The sequence below is a fragment of the Geospiza fortis genome, unplaced genomic scaffold (assembly GCF_000277835.1).
Source record: "Geospiza fortis unplaced genomic scaffold, GeoFor_1.0 scaffold213, whole genome shotgun sequence".
NCBI lineage: Eukaryota > Metazoa > Chordata > Aves > Passeriformes > Thraupidae > Geospiza > Geospiza fortis.
The window spans coordinates 1410239-1426212 of record NW_005054399.1 but is presented as its reverse complement, the minus strand read 5'-3'; the positions used below and the strand labels follow the sequence as shown (position 1 = coordinate 1426212).

General features: G+C 43.8%; 2 protein-coding genes across 2 annotated transcripts; one reads left to right on the top strand and one right to left on the bottom strand.

Moving 5' to 3' along the window:
* The first annotated feature begins 1028 nt into the window (after positions 1–1028).
* Positions 1029–13289, top strand: MEIOB (meiosis specific with OB-fold). Its single transcript, XM_005426001.2, has 14 exons — positions 1029–1156; positions 2304–2385; positions 5714–5771; positions 6974–7105; positions 7656–7728; positions 8104–8299; positions 8763–8863; positions 10327–10379; positions 10464–10559; positions 10917–11018; positions 11474–11627; positions 11960–12143; positions 12586–12672; positions 12951–13289. The coding sequence occupies exons 2-14, from the start codon at positions 2317–2319 to the stop codon at positions 13065–13067; spliced, it is 1422 nt and encodes a 473-aa protein (XP_005426058.1). The 5' UTR covers positions 1029–1156; positions 2304–2316; the 3' UTR covers positions 13068–13289.
* A 1405-nt stretch (positions 13290–14694) lies between these two features.
* On the bottom strand, positions 14695–15968 carry FAHD1 (fumarylacetoacetate hydrolase domain containing 1). Its single transcript, XM_005425957.2, has one exon. It carries the CDS (start codon positions 15962–15964, stop codon positions 15278–15280), a length of 687 nt encoding a protein of 228 aa, XP_005426014.1. The 5' UTR covers positions 15965–15968; the 3' UTR covers positions 14695–15277.
* Positions 15969–15974: the final 6 nt, after the last annotated feature.

Below are 15974 nucleotides of genomic sequence, written 5' to 3'. Positions count from 1 at the left end.
GCTGAAAACTTGCAATAGCTGAGACCTTGGGGTTATAAAATTACTCATCAGGAGTAAAGTTTTTTATGATGCAGAAGTGAAGGGTATTGATTTTATAAAATATAATTTTATATTCAATATAAATGGAGAAAACGGCTCAAGCCAGCTTTCTGCAGAGCCTGAAAATATAGGACTGTTGGGTGTAAATCAATACAAATAATATCCTTAACCCAGAAATTTTGATTAATTTATAAAATACAGGCTGCAACATTTTTTTCCCTTACAGCCAATATTAGAAAAAAAAAGGAAGTAAGGAATGGTTTCTCCAGAGCTTTCTGCGAATTGCTTTGTCTTGCCGGTGCGTTGTGCATTTATATTTGTAGAATGAACCTGATTTTTAATTCCTGATCTGGTAAGTCACGGAATCACGGGATTGTTTGGGTTGGAAGGGACCTTAAAAACCATCCAGCTCCATGGGCAGGGACCCTTCCATTACCCCAGGGAGCTCCAGCCTGGCCTTGGGCACTGCCAGGGATCCATGGCAGCCACAGCTGCTCTGGGCACCCTGCGCCGGGGCCTGCCCACCCTCACAGGGAACAATTCCAGCCCAAAATCCCGTCTAACCCTGTTGTTACCTCCTCAAACCCAGTGACTCCAGGTCTGTTGGAGATCCCACTGAACGTGCCGGGATGGGAGAGCATCTCCCCTCAGCCCTGAGGGACGAAGGGGCGCGGGGCCTTTTTCCCGCCACTGTGCCGGCGCCATCTTGTCTCCCTCACGAACTGAGGGGAACCTGAGGGGCTGAAGAACCAGGAGGAGGCTGAAGGATTGGTGAGGGGTGGAAGAGTCCAGGAGGAGGCTGAAGGGTCAGTGAGGGCACCTGAGGGGCTGAAGAGTCCAGGAGGAGGCTGAAGGATTGGTGAGGGGTGGAAGAGTCCAGGAGGAGGCTGAAGGGTCAGTGAGGGGCACCTGAGGGGAATGGCGGGTGTGTGAGGAGGTCAGTGATGGGTTGAGCAGCACCTGAGGAAGTTGAGGGTCCCTGAGTGGAGCAGCTCTGCTCCAGCTCTCAGAACCCAGACCATTTAAAATCCTAAATGACCATTTTAATCTTCCTCTGATACAGGTGCTCCAGTGTTGGTTCATTTTGACTCGACCCAGCTGGTGTGGGGTACAGCAGGTAACAATATTTAACAACTTCTGAGGTGAGAATATTGCCCTGCCTTGGAGGGATGCTGAGGTAATTTTCCTACAGAAGGAAACATAAATTCTTCCATCTAATGGGATGGGAACAGGTTTGAGGGCCCCATTGTTCAGTGGTTTCTGTAAGGCAAATTTGGGCTGTCTCTCTGTGAGAGTGTAGTTTGAAATGCTCTTTTAGAAAAATCACTTGGTTCTCAGATAACTGCTTATTTTTCTTTAAAATGTAGGCTTATTTGTTCTCTAGCTCAACAGACCTTTATCCTAATGCCTGATGAAATGGTTAACAATTCTCACACGAGGTTCCACGTATAAAGACTGTGAAAGCCATTCAGGATTTTGTTCTAAAGATTGAACAGGCATCCTCTGAAAAATGTCAGCAGTTCTCTCCTATTAAAGGTTATTAAGATTTGGACAATGCCATGGTTCCTTTTACAACAAAAACCAGAATCTGACAACCATTTGTTAAGTATCTAAATGTCTCTGAGGAACCCATGAAATAATAAGAGGCATTCAGAAGGTCTAAAAAAGCACCTATGGCCCCACTTAGGCACCCCTAGAGAGAACCTGGGTGCTCTCAGGGCTGGGCAGTAAATGCCACGTTGGCAGCCTGAAAAGAACTGGTTTTCACAAATTTTATTTTAATAAATTCACAACTTTTCTGTTTTGAGGAAGGAATAAACTCACATTTTAAAGTAGTTTAATATTTAGTCCAAAACCTCAATTAAAGGTGCTTTGCAACCCAACACTTCTCTTTCCTCACATATAAATTGCCTTTTAAATATGAGCTGCCTCATTAAATTCAGTTGGCTTCCCAGAGAGAAGGAAGGTAAATATTTTTCAGAGCCTGGTGCTAATGGAGTCATTTAATGATGAATAATAAATAAAAATTACAGGCTTTTATTTGAGAAGCTTAGGTAGAGCTGTCACAGTAAAATTCATAACTTCCATCGCCAAATCCAAACAATAAAGAATTGTCTACTTCAGATGGCTTGAAATGCCTCTTATTGAAAACAGATGCTATTAGGTCAAAACATTTATGTTAAAAAATAACTTGTTATTCTCACTGTGAATGGTCTTAAGTGATTTGTTTGGATTTTTACAAAATCTAAGTCAGTTTCCTTCAGTTTCAGATAAAGAATGGCTCATTCTCGTTCAGCACGGGACTTTGTTGCACTTTCAGATCTGCATCCGAACCTTGCTCGTCCTGTAAGTCTCACAGCCTTTTGTTCCCAGATGAAATTGTACCTGACTGTCTTATATTACTGCAAAATTATGTAATTGATGTGTATTTAGGTACTGATAGCATTAGTGCAATGGTTGGGTAGAAAGGACTTCCCTTCTTTGTGTGCAAAGCAGCAAAATGAAAATTGATGCTGTTGCTGTCCACAGCCTGTGGGTACCACGGGCACAGATATTGACTGGACAATTCCATGTATCAGAGGCTCCTTTGTAGCACTTGAAATGGATGCTGAATTAGTGAAGACATTATTAAGGACATGACAGAGTCAGCATTATGCAGCTGCAATCATCTGGGACCTTCAGGCACGCTGGGAAGGCAGGGTAAAAACCTCACAGTTCCATGGCGAGGGTTGGTTCTGCTTCTTTGGGATGAACAATGGGTTTGCATAGGATCACAGGTTGGTTTGGGGTGGAAGGGAGCCTAAAGCCCATCCAGTGCCACCCCTGCCATGGCAGGGACACCTTCCACTGTGCCAGGTGCTCCAAGCCCAGTCTGGCTTTGGACACTGCCAGGGATCCAGGGGCAGCCACAGCTGCTCTGGTACCTGTGCCAGGGCCTGCCCACCTCCCAGGGAAGGATTTCTACCCAATCCTAAGCCCACTCCCTCAGTTTGAAGCCATTGTCCCTTGTCCTGTCACTCCATCCCTTGTAAAGAGTCTCTCTCCATGTTTTTTGTCAGCTCCTTCAGCCCCTGGAAGGCCACAATTAGGTGATCCCAAAGCTTCTCTTTTCCAGGATGAGCAATCCCAATTCTTTCAGCCTTTCCAACAGCTGAAAATAGGGAGTTTTCCCATTCCCACTGCTTTTTATTTGGGATGGCACAATTTATTTTCTCATTTACTTTAAACAAATGAAAGAGGAAGCACAGAAAAGGGATGATCTAAGAGAAGTTTTCTATCTCCTTAGAGCCATACTGATCCAAACTGGTGTTCAGCAATGCTAATCTAACCTGCCATTCACAGTTCCTCCCAAATAATGATCCACTAATTCCCATTCCCACTGCTTTTTATTTGGGATGGCACAATTTATTTTCTCATTTACTTTAAACAAATGAAAGAGGAAGCACAGAAAAGGGATGATCTAAGAGAAGTTTTCTATCTCCTTAGAGCCATACTGATCCAAACTGGTGTTCAGCAATGCTAATCTAACCTGCCATTCACAGTTCCTCCCAAATAATGATCCACTAACCCAGTTAAAAGCCTTTATTTTACAGATAAAAGCTTTTATTTTACAAATAAAACTTATCTTGAGTATTGAGGTTAGCAACACACGACAATGAAAGTGTTTTTATAAAATAATAATTGATGATAGAATGATCAGTGTGTGTTGTGTTAGGCTGTTAAAACAGCTGAACACACAGTTTGAAGTATCCAAATGGCACGGTTTATGAGTTTGCTGTTTATTTTAAAAAGTGAAAGAGATGCAAGTGTAAACACTTGCAGTGTTTAGGAGTTGGTTGAGCAGCCTCAAGCAGTGCTCTGCCAAAACAGGCACCGTGGGGGGGTTCCCCTCCTCTTTTGAGGAAATGAGTGCTTGGGCAGTGGCACAATGAGCTGATCAAGGAAATGATCTCTGGAAGTTTTTCTCCCTTCCTCAGTCCAAAATAGTTTCCAGCCAGATGAATTCCTTCTGCCAGCTCTCTGTGCAAGCTTGGGGTTGGAGACAGAGAGGTGAACATATTTACAGCAGGGCCAGGGCAGATTTCTTTGGGAAATTGGATATTTACACCAGAAATTAGGCACAATCAGCCTAATTTCTGCAGGCACTCATCCTAAATGTCAGTTCTTTTGACATTTGGTGGTGAGATACAGGGAATGTTGCACTCTGATTTAATAGATTTTATTTTCTTAAGAAACAAAACCCAAAATAGAAAAACAAGATCCTAATCAGTCTCACTGCATGCAGTGGATATAAAGCATTCAGTCTGGAAGGGGCATACTACAGTGGTGCACTCAAGTGGCCTCTTCCCGAGTGTGTCCATCCCTGCAGGATAAGGCAGTTCCCGTGCTCCCTCTAGTGATCCCAAGGAAATGGGAGAGCCGCTTTTTGAGCACATCTCGATATTGCTGCAGTGAAGTCGGGCAAGTCACGCTGCTTTGGGAATATGTACAAAGTGAATCCTGGCTGGGTTACTGACCTGCCGCCCTGCCCTTCCCAGCTGGCTCTGGAATTCCGCTGGAATGGGACACTCAGGACTGCCAGAAGGGCTCGTGTGAAGGAGCTGGGGCTGCCACATCCCTGGGAGGGACCAAGGCCAGGCTGGACAGGGCTTGGAGCCCCCTGGGACAGTGGAAGGTGTCCCTGCCATGGCAGGGGTGGCACTGGATGGGCTTTAAGGTTCCTCCAACCCAAACCATCCCAGGATTCTGTGACGTGGAATTGAGGCAGGATGCTTCATGTTTTGAAGGATCCTGGCAGTATTGCATTGTCAGTCTGTTCTTCCAGACCATGTCCCACTCTGACTTTCCTTGCTGACCTTTTAAATCCCAAACAAGCACTTCAAAACTCTTCTCTGACACCAAGGACCACCTGAAAAACAACAAGAACCCACCACACAGCTGTTCCATTATATTATATTATAGATAGATAGATAGGTAATATATCTATATCTACATGTGTGTGTGTTTGCTCCCAGTAGTTGTGTTTGACAATTGAGAACAGGATGTTTTTACATAATAGACACAGGTTTAGCAAAGCAGAATAAGATTGATTTTGGTCTGAATCAACAGAAAAGCTCCTTGCCTCAGCTCCCTTGGAGTCAGTTGAAAGATAGCAAGAGAGAGGCACCTGTAGAAATTTAGGCTGTTTGGCTGAGGCCAGGACAAGCTCCTGTAGGTGCACACGTGTGGTTCATGGTGCTGAGAGCCAGGAAAACCTTGGGCACTTCACTGTAAAATAAATCCTGTCCAGACTTTCCATGGAGCATTTGAGGAGATCTGAGACCTGTGCAGAGAGCATGAAACAACAACATTGCTGCCTACCTGAGGAGAGATTGCTGTAGAACAGCCAAAATTGTGTAGGGTTGGGGTGAACTTTTGTCCTCTCATTTTCTTCGCAAACAGAAACACATGCATTTATTTTAATATTTTTATTAGTCACAATTTTTTCCTAATGTAAACTTGTGTGTTTATGTTTTACTCTTTAGCTCATACGGTACTGTGGGATAAATAGATTAAAATGATTACCAGCCAGAAATATGTTTATTATCATCAGCAGAGTATAATTCCATGAAATCTAATTCATCATCTACATCTGGGTTTAATACTTGTACTCTATAATCTTTTTATTTTTCAGAATGTAATCGGGCTGGTTATTGGGAAAACAGATGTCAGAAGCTTTCCAGACCGAAAAAGTACAGTCCCTTTAAACTCTTTTTACTTCATTTTCTTCAACGGTGTAATTTGGCAGAGATGACTGAAATCAAGATTTAAATGATAAACAGATTTCTCAGTGTAAAATGGCCAGAATAAAAATGCACTCAAAAAAATGGTGTCTGTTTAAGAACCAAGATGAAAGAGCAGCATTGGTTTGGCTGAGCCATATCAATTAGAAATTGGAAAATCTCTGTCATGGAAGTGTTTCATGCTCTGAAGATGGAACCAGTATGAACCCACTCTTCCATAAATACTGCTGGAATGGGGCTGGTGCTTCATATTTGTTCTCTCTTAAAACAGAAATGTTCAGGTCATGTCTTGTGGAGTGACACAAGTAATTTCTGGCCTGAGTAGGAACAGCTTCATCTGGGACAAAATGGGAGTTGTATGTTGTTAATAATGTTAATTGGAAATTGAAATAACAAATTTACAGTCAGGGTTGGTGCAGACACTGTCAGGAAGCACCTCCAGCCCTGGAGAGCCGTTCCAGCTCCAGGAGAAGGGCTCAGTTATTCTGCTGCCACTGGCTCCTGCTGACTCTGGAGGGGTGAGGTTTTAGGGGAAAGTCATCGTTGTCACCCAAAACTGGGGCCAGCTTAGTGCAGAGTCCACAGAGGGGTGTTGGTGTGTGTGCCCCATGGGCCTGCACTCAGGGGACTCTGGGGGATCACTCAAGTTTTCCTGGATAATTTAGCAATCTACTGCATCATGCTGTGATCCTGGAAAGCTTTCTTAGTTACCTGTATGAGACAGGGCAGGGATGCAGACACCAATATCCTGAATTTTCCATAGCATTGGAAACACTTTGCTTTATTCAGTTGCCCCCCCCGGCAGCGACCCTGCCGCCTGAGCCATCGGCCAGCCCAGCTCCCACAGATCTGGGGCTGTGTGTACAAACAGCCCCGCCTGTGTGCCAGCCCTGGCTGTCACCTCCCGCAGCTCCTGTCCCTCTCCTCTTTGAGCTGAAGTTCACACCTGCGGGGTGCACAGGTACAGCCACAGCAGGAACTGCAGCCCTTTCCCAAACACCACCGTGCTCCTGCACCACCTGCTGGCCTCCAGTGGGAGAAAATTCCCACCAAAATCCTGGAAAACCCCAAAATAGTAGTTTTTATACACATATTCTGGTTAGAAATCAAGCTGTGCTGAGCAATTGCTGCAGCCCTGTTTATTTTTGCAGACATAGGCACTGAGAGATACACCTTCAGTTTTACCATTCGTGATTCCCCAACTTATTTCATTAATGTCCAGTCCTGGGGCAGAGAAGAGTACATCAGATCCCTCTCAGAAAGCTTCAGGGTTGGTGACTGTGGTGAGTTTCTTTATTTGATTTTATTTATTCCCACCACGTTTCTGTTTGCATGGCAATCAGGGTTGTGCTGGTGACTTTGCTGTGTTTTGCTCTGAGGACTCACAAACAGCCTAATTGGAAACAAATTGTTCAGTTCTGTTCAATAGAAAGAGGAAAGGAACAAGATTCCAAGGATTTCAGCTCAAGCCCAGTAAATATGTCAACAAAAGAAACCCACTGAGTGCAGCAGCTCAGAGCTGGCCTGCAGTTAATCAATGTCAAAGCTCACATTATATTGAGGTCTTAAACATGATGAAAAATAAGCTGTAAAGCAGCTTGCTGTTTGTCTTCCCTCAGTTATAGATATGACTATGATTGCTGATAAAACCACAACAAAAATCCTGTATTTATTTACAGGATGCACTTTTATCTTTTAAGTTCATAGAAAGATTTTGCTGCCTGTGGTTGTTTGGGTAAAACTTGTGAGCTTACAGAGTGTACACACACAAAAAATATCTATAATTGTTCCTATAATCAATTTCTAACATTACTTATCAATGCTTTATTGCAGTTACAATCGAAAATCCTTTAATTCAGACAAAGGAAGCAGAAAGAGAAGAAAAATTCAACCCTGTAACTCCTAGGTAAATTTAAAGCATGGAGTGGTACTTCTTTCTAGAAAGATCAAAGTTAAGACTTGCTTTAACTTCCAGACATATGAAATTGGTAGAAATTTTTGGTGTTTTCTTCTTCTGTAGCTGTACCTTCCTCCTGTGCTCAACAATGTCTAGTCAAACCTCAAAGGAGAATATATTTAATAAACAGAAGGTCATAAAGCAATAATGTTCTTTGTTACTAAACAGAGTAAATTTCATTCTTTGAGTAAAATCTACAAGATTTTTTTGTACCTTTAGGAAACAACTATAATGGAATAAAGTTGCTTTTTTATATGAATGAACATTTTACACTTGATACCTCAGTGAGTGCAGTGCTGATCCATGGGATTTGTTCTGTTCTAGTGGCTACAAATTATTGCTCAGTGAAAATCACTCCGTGGTTAAAACCTCTTCCTGCTATGACACAGACACCAGGCTCCTGGCTCTGCTGCACCTGCCTGTCAAGGACCCTCAGGATTATTATTCCCTGGGGGACATCGTGGCAAATGGACAAAGCCTCCATGGGAGAGTCCTCAACGTGCTGGCAGCTGTGATGGCAGTGAGTGAGGAGCATTTCTGTGCTCTGCCATCAGTAACTTCACTGTAAATCTGTGTAAATGTGGATTTTGGGCTGTGATGGCAGTGAGTGAGGAGCATTTCTGTGCTCTGCCATCAGTAACTTCACTGTAAATCTGTGTAAATGTGGATTTTGGGCTGTGATGGCAGCGAGTGAGGAGCATTTCTGTGCTCTGCCATCAGTAATTTCACTGTAAATCTGTGTAAATGGATTTTGGGCCTCACAGTGGCCAGGGCTCCATTTGTTCAGCTTGGCAGCTGAGTGGCAGTAACCACACGCACCCTTGGATGAGATTTTTATCAACAAAATGAAGGGAAAATGAAGTGATCTCATTTTTAGTAGTCTACAGTCTTTCTTCCCTTTTCTAACCCTTTTCTAGTTGATGAGTTTTATTCTCCTAAACATTCAATAGAGGACAAGTGACTTCTTCTCTTTCCTCTTCAAGGTTGGGGAGCCAAAGTATTTCATGACTTCAGACAAAAGGAAAGGCCAGAGGTGTGAAGTAAAGCTGTATGATGAAACAGAGAGGTCTTTCCCAATAGTATGGTAAGATGTTCTTTCTTTAATTCACTAAAAAAATAATGCAAACACGGGTAAAGAAATTAGCTATAATACACACTAATTAGCTGTAAACACGTCTTTTAATTTAAATATATTGTTATTTAGGAGGCAACTGAGATGAGGCAACAATGTACACTGAAAAGAGACTTGAAGAGATTCTTTAGAGCGGCCTTATATATCTTGTGTAGTTTTATGGCTTGCTGACAGCCTGCTGGCTCATGGATAGCAAAATGAAACTCAGTTCCAAATAATTCCTTTTTTTTAATGTGGACATTTGAGCTAATTCAGGAAATGACTTTTACAACCAGCTGCAAAGGCTGTTGTGTCTCTTCCACAAGCACAAGGGCAGGAAAATGAAGAGCACGATCCATTTTTAAAGCCAAGCAGAATCGCAAGTGGAGTGGAAAGAGGTTGAAATAGTTTTTTAAATATTTAAAATAATGCAGGAACATTTTGATGTGACTTTGGCTGTATTTTCAAACTTTGTCCTGTTTACAAACACAACTCCACCCAGCCCATCCCTGCTATGAACAGTGCCTTGTTCACAGAGGAACCTTTGCATTTTGCCCAGAGTTTGTTCAATAAACTCGTGGCTTTTCCAAGTGCAGGGGCGTGTGGGGCTGTGGTGTTCCCTTGCCCTGGGATTGCTGTTTGGTGGTTAAAAAGTGACTTCAGGGACCTTTGTTCCCTCAGGGGAAGCAGGCAGCCAGCCCAGCACTGTGGGCTGTTACCACCAGGGATGTTTAACACAATTCATAGCCACAAAGCCAAGAGAAGCAGCTCTGGGTGAGCCTTTCCAGCCCACGGTTAATTTGGAAATTAACTCCTCCAGCAGCTCTCTCAGTGCTGGCACTTGGGCACTGTCAGGGGATTCCAGAGCCCAGCAGTGAAGAGCTGCCTGGGCAATATCAGATGAGAAGGAAATATCTTAAATCTTTTCCCAAGGATTAAGGAGAAAACCCACCAGAACAAATCTGTGCTTTGGCTGTGCTCTTGCCAGCCAAATTTAGGAGGAGCTGAATGAGATTTTATCAAGAGACCATGAAATTACCATTTTTGAGGGATGTTTCTGACCTCACTCCAGCCTCATCATCCCCAGCCACAAAGATCCCAGTGTTGGACGTGCTGAACATCTGGCCTGGGGATCTGAGCAATCAGCCTGGCCCAGCACACACAGCTCCTTTAACTGGGATTTGCTTTAGCTAGAAATGACTTGATAAAAGCTGAAACACAGCATTCTCCCAGGTATATTCTGTATTTAGACCCATCTTTATTTTATCCTGTTTGGGATAAAGCAGGCACATGGAATTTCAGTGCCATGTGTGTCACAAAGGAGTCGTGTCCCCTTTGGCCAATTTTATTACAACTACGTTATTTAGTAGTTTAGTACTAAACACCTTGAGGGGTGTTTCAAAAATGTTTTCATAATCCACTTTTGTTTAATTTAGCTGGGATAATGAATCCATCCAGCTGGCACAGAGTTGGATCCCCCAAGAAACAGGTAAACCAGTCTGGTTTATGGTTTTATTGAAGTTCTTCATGTGACATTTACTCTCCAGTAACATGGGGGTGTTTTTCTGCACAGTTATATTTGCATCAGATGTGAGAATCAATTTTGACAAATTTAGGAATTGCATGACTGCAACTGTGATATCCAAAACCATCATTACAACTAACCCAGGTAAGAGCTGCCCAAGTATTTCTTTGCTTTTAGTAATTATTCTAGAATGCATTAATTAGTCTGTTTGAACTGTGATTTCTTCTGCCTGCTCTTCATAAAGCTCCCTGCTTTTTGTCTGCTATGTGACCAGTTCCTTTGACATTTTATTTTATTTTATTTTATTTTATTTTATTTTATTGTTAGCAACCTTCATATGTTTATTCCATGCAGGATTAACAGTTAAAATAAAAAAGAGAAAAGCAAATCTTGGCTAATTCCAATGTGGTTTTGCTACCAAAATAAAAACCTGTAAAATACGAAAATGCTGTGACTTTTACATGCAACATATACTGATAACTTTTAAAAATGCATCTTCAGAAACAGCAGAAGCAAATGTTCTCTTCAGCTTCATCAAAGAGAGTGCCCAGGCAGGAGCCCTGCCCAGCCCAGTGAAGGAGCTGCCAAATGAAACCATTAACTGTAAGCATTTGATTTTATTTACCTGCACAGTGTCATTTCATAGTGCAGCTGAAAGAGTTCCTGCTCTGTGTGCTCACAGAAACAAAGCTCAGGTCCAGCCTGGCTGAGTAGGTAAAGTCTGGATGGTTTCTTGGGGCTGTCCCTTATTTTATCTTTATGTATCTCAGCTGACTGTGCCAGCTGCAGCCTGTCTGCTGTGTTCTTTCTGTCTGCAGCCAGTTTGGAGAAGTGAGGGGGAAAGCTTTTGTCAAAAACTCCTTTTGGAGGATACAAAGATTAATTAATAGATATATTCCTGATCTGAGTCCCTTTTGTTTTACTTTTTTTTTTTTTTTTGGAGGGGGGCTTTACTACTGCTTTAAATCTCCTTTTTATTGCCTTAAGATCCACTTTTGCCATTGCTCTTTGAATCATTTCTGGCTCAGACACACTTAACTTGTCTTTTAAACTTATAGTGGAGGCTGTAGTGGATGTCTACACAGTGGAACAGCTGAAAGAAAAAGCTCTCCAGAGTGATGGGAAGCTGGAGCCTGTCCATGGAATTATTTATGGCTACATTTCCACCCTGGACATCGACGAGAGCGTGTCCAGAGTCCTGCGCAACAGATGGTGAGCGACTGCCTGCTTGGCGTGTGTGCTGACACTGCTTGTCCCTCCTGCCCAGAGCCAAGTGACGTGGAGCAACGTTTTAGTCCCATCCCAGAGAAGAAATAAAACTCCTCTGGAGGATGCCATGTGGGTTTCTGGTGTGGGGTTTGATTGGGTGCTCTTTGTGGTCCTAGAGTGAAAAAGAAAGAGGTCACTTTGTCTAAGACAGGCTCCAGAGTTTAAAAGAGGAATAATTTTTATAAAGACAAAGTCTCTTGGGAAATCTCAGTCTAGAAAAATGTTTCAGGAAGAACAAATTGCATATCTGCATGAATTCTCTCCTTGTGTCTCAGCTCAGTGTGCCGGTTCATCGTGAATGAGGCATCAAACACCTGCACCTTCTGCACTGACGTCTCTCCAGAGGCCAAGTCCACCTTTGCCAGCTTTGACATCCTGGTGGATGTGACAGACCACACGGGCACCCTGCGCTCCTGCTACCTGGCTGACTGTGTGGCTGAGGACACCCTGGGCTGCACAGTAAGGGCGATTGGGCTGCTCCTGCTGAGCTCAGCTGGGGAGCCTGAGGAGAATTACAGATATCTGAAAATGTCTCTGTGTGGGTGTGTGCAAGAGTGACAAAAATGGCATGGATGGACGGACGGACAGACACAGAGCTTGGCAGAAGTTGGAAGTCAGCAGATGCCAACAGGAATTGTGTTCAGTGTAAGACTGAACCCAATTCAGAATAATGCTTTTCTGAGGATGTGGCTGGAAATCCCTAACTCTGATTTTCAAACACCCTGCAGTTTATCTGGTCAATGTGACTGTCTTGGTACACATCTCATACCAAGCACTAGGTTAAAATAGAAAAATACAGCTTAGAAATGTATAAAAATATGTGAGATGTTCTTTTCATCATCATTCCGTTGTGGAGATATTTTAACACCTGCTGAAGTGGTCTGTGGTGCCCTCTTAACAGGTCCCTGAATTCCTCATGCTGGAAGAAGACCAGAAGACTGCACTGAAATGGCAACTCCTCTTGGAACGAAGCAAGATTTACTTCAAAGTTAGTATTTAATGTTTAATTCAAAACAGTAGCTGTTTTTCACTTTTAAACTTGTCCTTTTGGGCAAAACTCTTTTTACTCTCCCATCTCCCCTTTCTCTGTTCCCTATTTCCAGGACAAAATGAAAGTGTTTGACTTCAGCAGTGACAGGCAGATGGCATAACTGTGTACTCACACAGGAAATAATGCAAATAAATCTGTCAAACATGCTGTCAAATATCTGAAAATAATCTCTGTCAAGGTGCTGTGATACCAAAGATCCTTAATTATTTTTCCAGGTTACTTCATCACCCAATTGGAGAACTGGATTAAAAGTGAATCTTCTTTCCTGCAAACTGGCAGATCCCATAGAGGCCAGTCAGAGCTTGTTGGGAAGAGACTGGAATTATTTATAAATGCTAGGAAAGGCTTCCTTCACTCTGTTGTAAGAGATGGAATTCTGCTGTTGTTGGGTTTTTCCAAGTCTGTTCTGATGGTAAAAGAGAAGTGCACGTTACAATACCTCTAAGTGGGCTTCTGAGTTCATATTTTTGGGTGATTGTACTTTAAAAAGTGTACTTGGGCCTCAGCTTAAATGTTATTTCTACCAAATTGAACCCCTTTCAAGGGGGCTGGAAATTTCCTCACTCAGCTGAGAACTTTGAAAAAATCAGAAATAACAAACAGGTTAAAAGAGATCTGTTGAACTTCTGTGGTTTTAACTGCTTTGCTGCTTTTGTGTTAAAGAAATAAAAGACCCCCCCTTGAAACACTGCCTGGGTTTGTGCTGCACCTTGGTGAGGCCAAACATGGAGCTGTGGGCAACAGCAGGGCTGAGTCTCTGTGGGCAGACTAAGTTTAATTAGAGCAGAGTAATCAATTAGCAGTGACCTCTGACAAGTAAAAATCAAGCTGAGGCTGTAAGCAGGACTCTGTTCACCAAAGCTGGATTTAAAGAACCCAGGTATGTATACTGTGCCTTCCTCCGTGTATTTTTCCCTATTTTTAATATATTCCTGTCCATAGCTTCCCCTCCTGCTGGAGTATTTGTCACATCCTCACTCCTGAGCACGTTGGGACACAGCCTGTTTCTAACACAGGGAGATCCCCCAGCCCTGCTCTGCCAAAGGGTTTTAGGCCAGGACACCCTGGGAAACTCTGATCCCTCCCTACCCTTAAAGCAACGTGGCAGAGAAAACCCCCACAGAAACAGGAAATCCTGACAAGCAAACCCAGATTGCACCCCTGACTCATGGGTGGCAATAAAGACCCCAAAAACGCTGCCAGCATTGGGTCACAGCATCCCTCTTGTAGCAATAAATGATTCAACATTTCCCAGCCATAACAATTCCCATTCTGAAGGGAATGTTTCCAATAACTTAATCCCAGCTCTGTCAATACCCAGGGCTGGAGACCAAACTGCAAACGATGCCCTGCTGCTGTTGCCAGAGATGGGAAATGCAAACAGTACAGACACTTTAATTCCATCCTTCCTCTTCCAGAACTGTTCACCCTAATGGCTCTTTTAATTCTGAAGAAATTCTAAAGGAATTCTTCAATTTCTTCTGCCGCTATGGTGTGCAGCACCCTGGACTGTGCTGCTCTCACAGAGCTGCCTCTCTTTGGGAGACAGGATTTTTCTCTGTAGAACTCCCCACTTTTAAAAACAAAGCTTATCCTTGCAGTTATTAAGATCTGGCTCTGATAAATGGAAGTGTTTAACTTTGCTGTTTTGCATTTATGTAAAAACAAAACAAAAAATCCATCTGTTTTTATTAGAAGTGAGCCAGTTCTGTGCAACCTTTGAAAATCTAGGTTTTGATGTTTGCATGGGGAGGATTTTTTGAATTATATTTTACAACTTGCTGTTGAATTGAAAGAGAACTCGCTGTCATGCAAACTGGTGGGGAGTGCTGGAACAGCTGGAGTTGGGAACTGGGGAAAGTTACCCAGCATGGCTTTTAGCAGCTGGAAACACTTAAAACTCCAACTGCTGCAGTTACAGTTTTACTAAAAATATATTGAAATCACTCAAAAGAAAAGTTTGGTGGTGATCTTTATCCATATGCTTCTTTATTTTTGATCTTTTTACAATATTTCACTTTTAGAACATTTTTAAATCTCAGTTTAGGCAAAAAACAATCTGCCAAACATCTGGCACACTTCCTGCTGCCTTCGCTTCCTGGAGTGCGAGGAAAAGCCATCCTTCTTTAATTTGTATGTTTGAAAAAAGCAGGGAGAAATCACAAAATTAATCTGAAAAATCAGACGTCTTTCTCTTGTAGAGGAAGCTCTTTGCAAAGCTGCAACTCTTGATATAGGGCTGAATATCTTCATATAAATCTTTGATTTTCCACAGCATGGCTAAGCCTTAGCTCCTACATCATCGTTTGAATTGTTTTGATCAGTAATTTTTATTTTAAGGCAATACTCAAAGCAGCAGCAGAAGAGAAGCACATGCAGAAGGACAGCCAGGCCCATTGCCCTCTCCAATGTCTCTGTCACCAGCTCCCAGGTATGGTTTTGGAATTAAATTTTGGAATCTGGAACTTCTGGGCTCCACCTGCTCCAGGCTGGGCCGCACTCCAGGTATGCTGAAGCCTCCATGGAAATGGGGCCGTGGCAGTCAAACACCTTTTAGGCTCCTGGGTTCCGTGCCCTGTACCACCTTGAACCTCATGGACACCACGTCCCTGATCCCCGCCTCGATCTCATCGTTGGCCTCCACGGACCCCACTCCTTTGGGAGACCCCGTGAGAATCAAGTCCCCTTCTTCCAAGGTGAATATGTGGCTGATGTAGCTGATCAGGTAAGGGATGGAGAAGATCATGGACGAGGTGTCCCCCTCCTGCCTCAGCTTCCCGTTCACCTTCAGCCAGATCTGCAGCTTGTGTGGGTCTGGGATCTTCTCCTTGGGCACGAAGTCACTGACGGGGCAGGAGGAGCCGAACCCTTTCGCCAAGGTCCAGGGCAGCCCCTTCTTCTTGCACTGCTCCTGGGTGTCGCGGGCGGTCATGTCCAGGCACAGGGCATAGCCCGCCACGTGCTCCATGGCCGCGTCCTGCGGCACGGCCTGCGCCCTGCGGCCGATGAGCACCCCCAGCTCCACCTCGTGGTGCAGGTTCCGGCAGTAGTAGGGCCGCACGATCGGGGACCCTTCCCGCACGTAGGCCGAGGAGGGCTTGAGGAAGAAGAGCGGCTCGGCGGGCAGGGCGCTGCCCATCTCCTTGGCGTGCTCCGCGTAGTTGCGCCCCACGCACACGATGTTCCTGCCCCACTCCCAGAAGCGGGACAGCGGTTTGGAGCCGGCCATGGCCGCCCTT

Excerpts from the sequence above, each read along its gene's own strand:
- MEIOB (XM_005426001.2), top strand. The coding sequence starts at position 2,317 with ATGGCTCATTCTCGTTCAGCACGGGACTTTGTTGCACTTTCAGATCTG. Across the intron at positions 8,864-10,326 it reads AGGTCTTTCCCAATAGTATG|CTGGGATAATGAATCCATCC; the intron begins GTAAGATGTTCT and ends TGTTTAATTTAG. Across the intron at positions 11,628-11,959 it reads AGAGTCCTGCGCAACAGATG|CTCAGTGTGCCGGTTCATCG; the intron begins GTGAGCGACTGC and ends CTTGTGTCTCAG.
- FAHD1 (XM_005425957.2), bottom strand. The coding sequence starts at position 15,964 with ATGGCCGGCTCCAAACCGCTGTCCCGCTTCTGGGAGTGGGGCAGGAAC.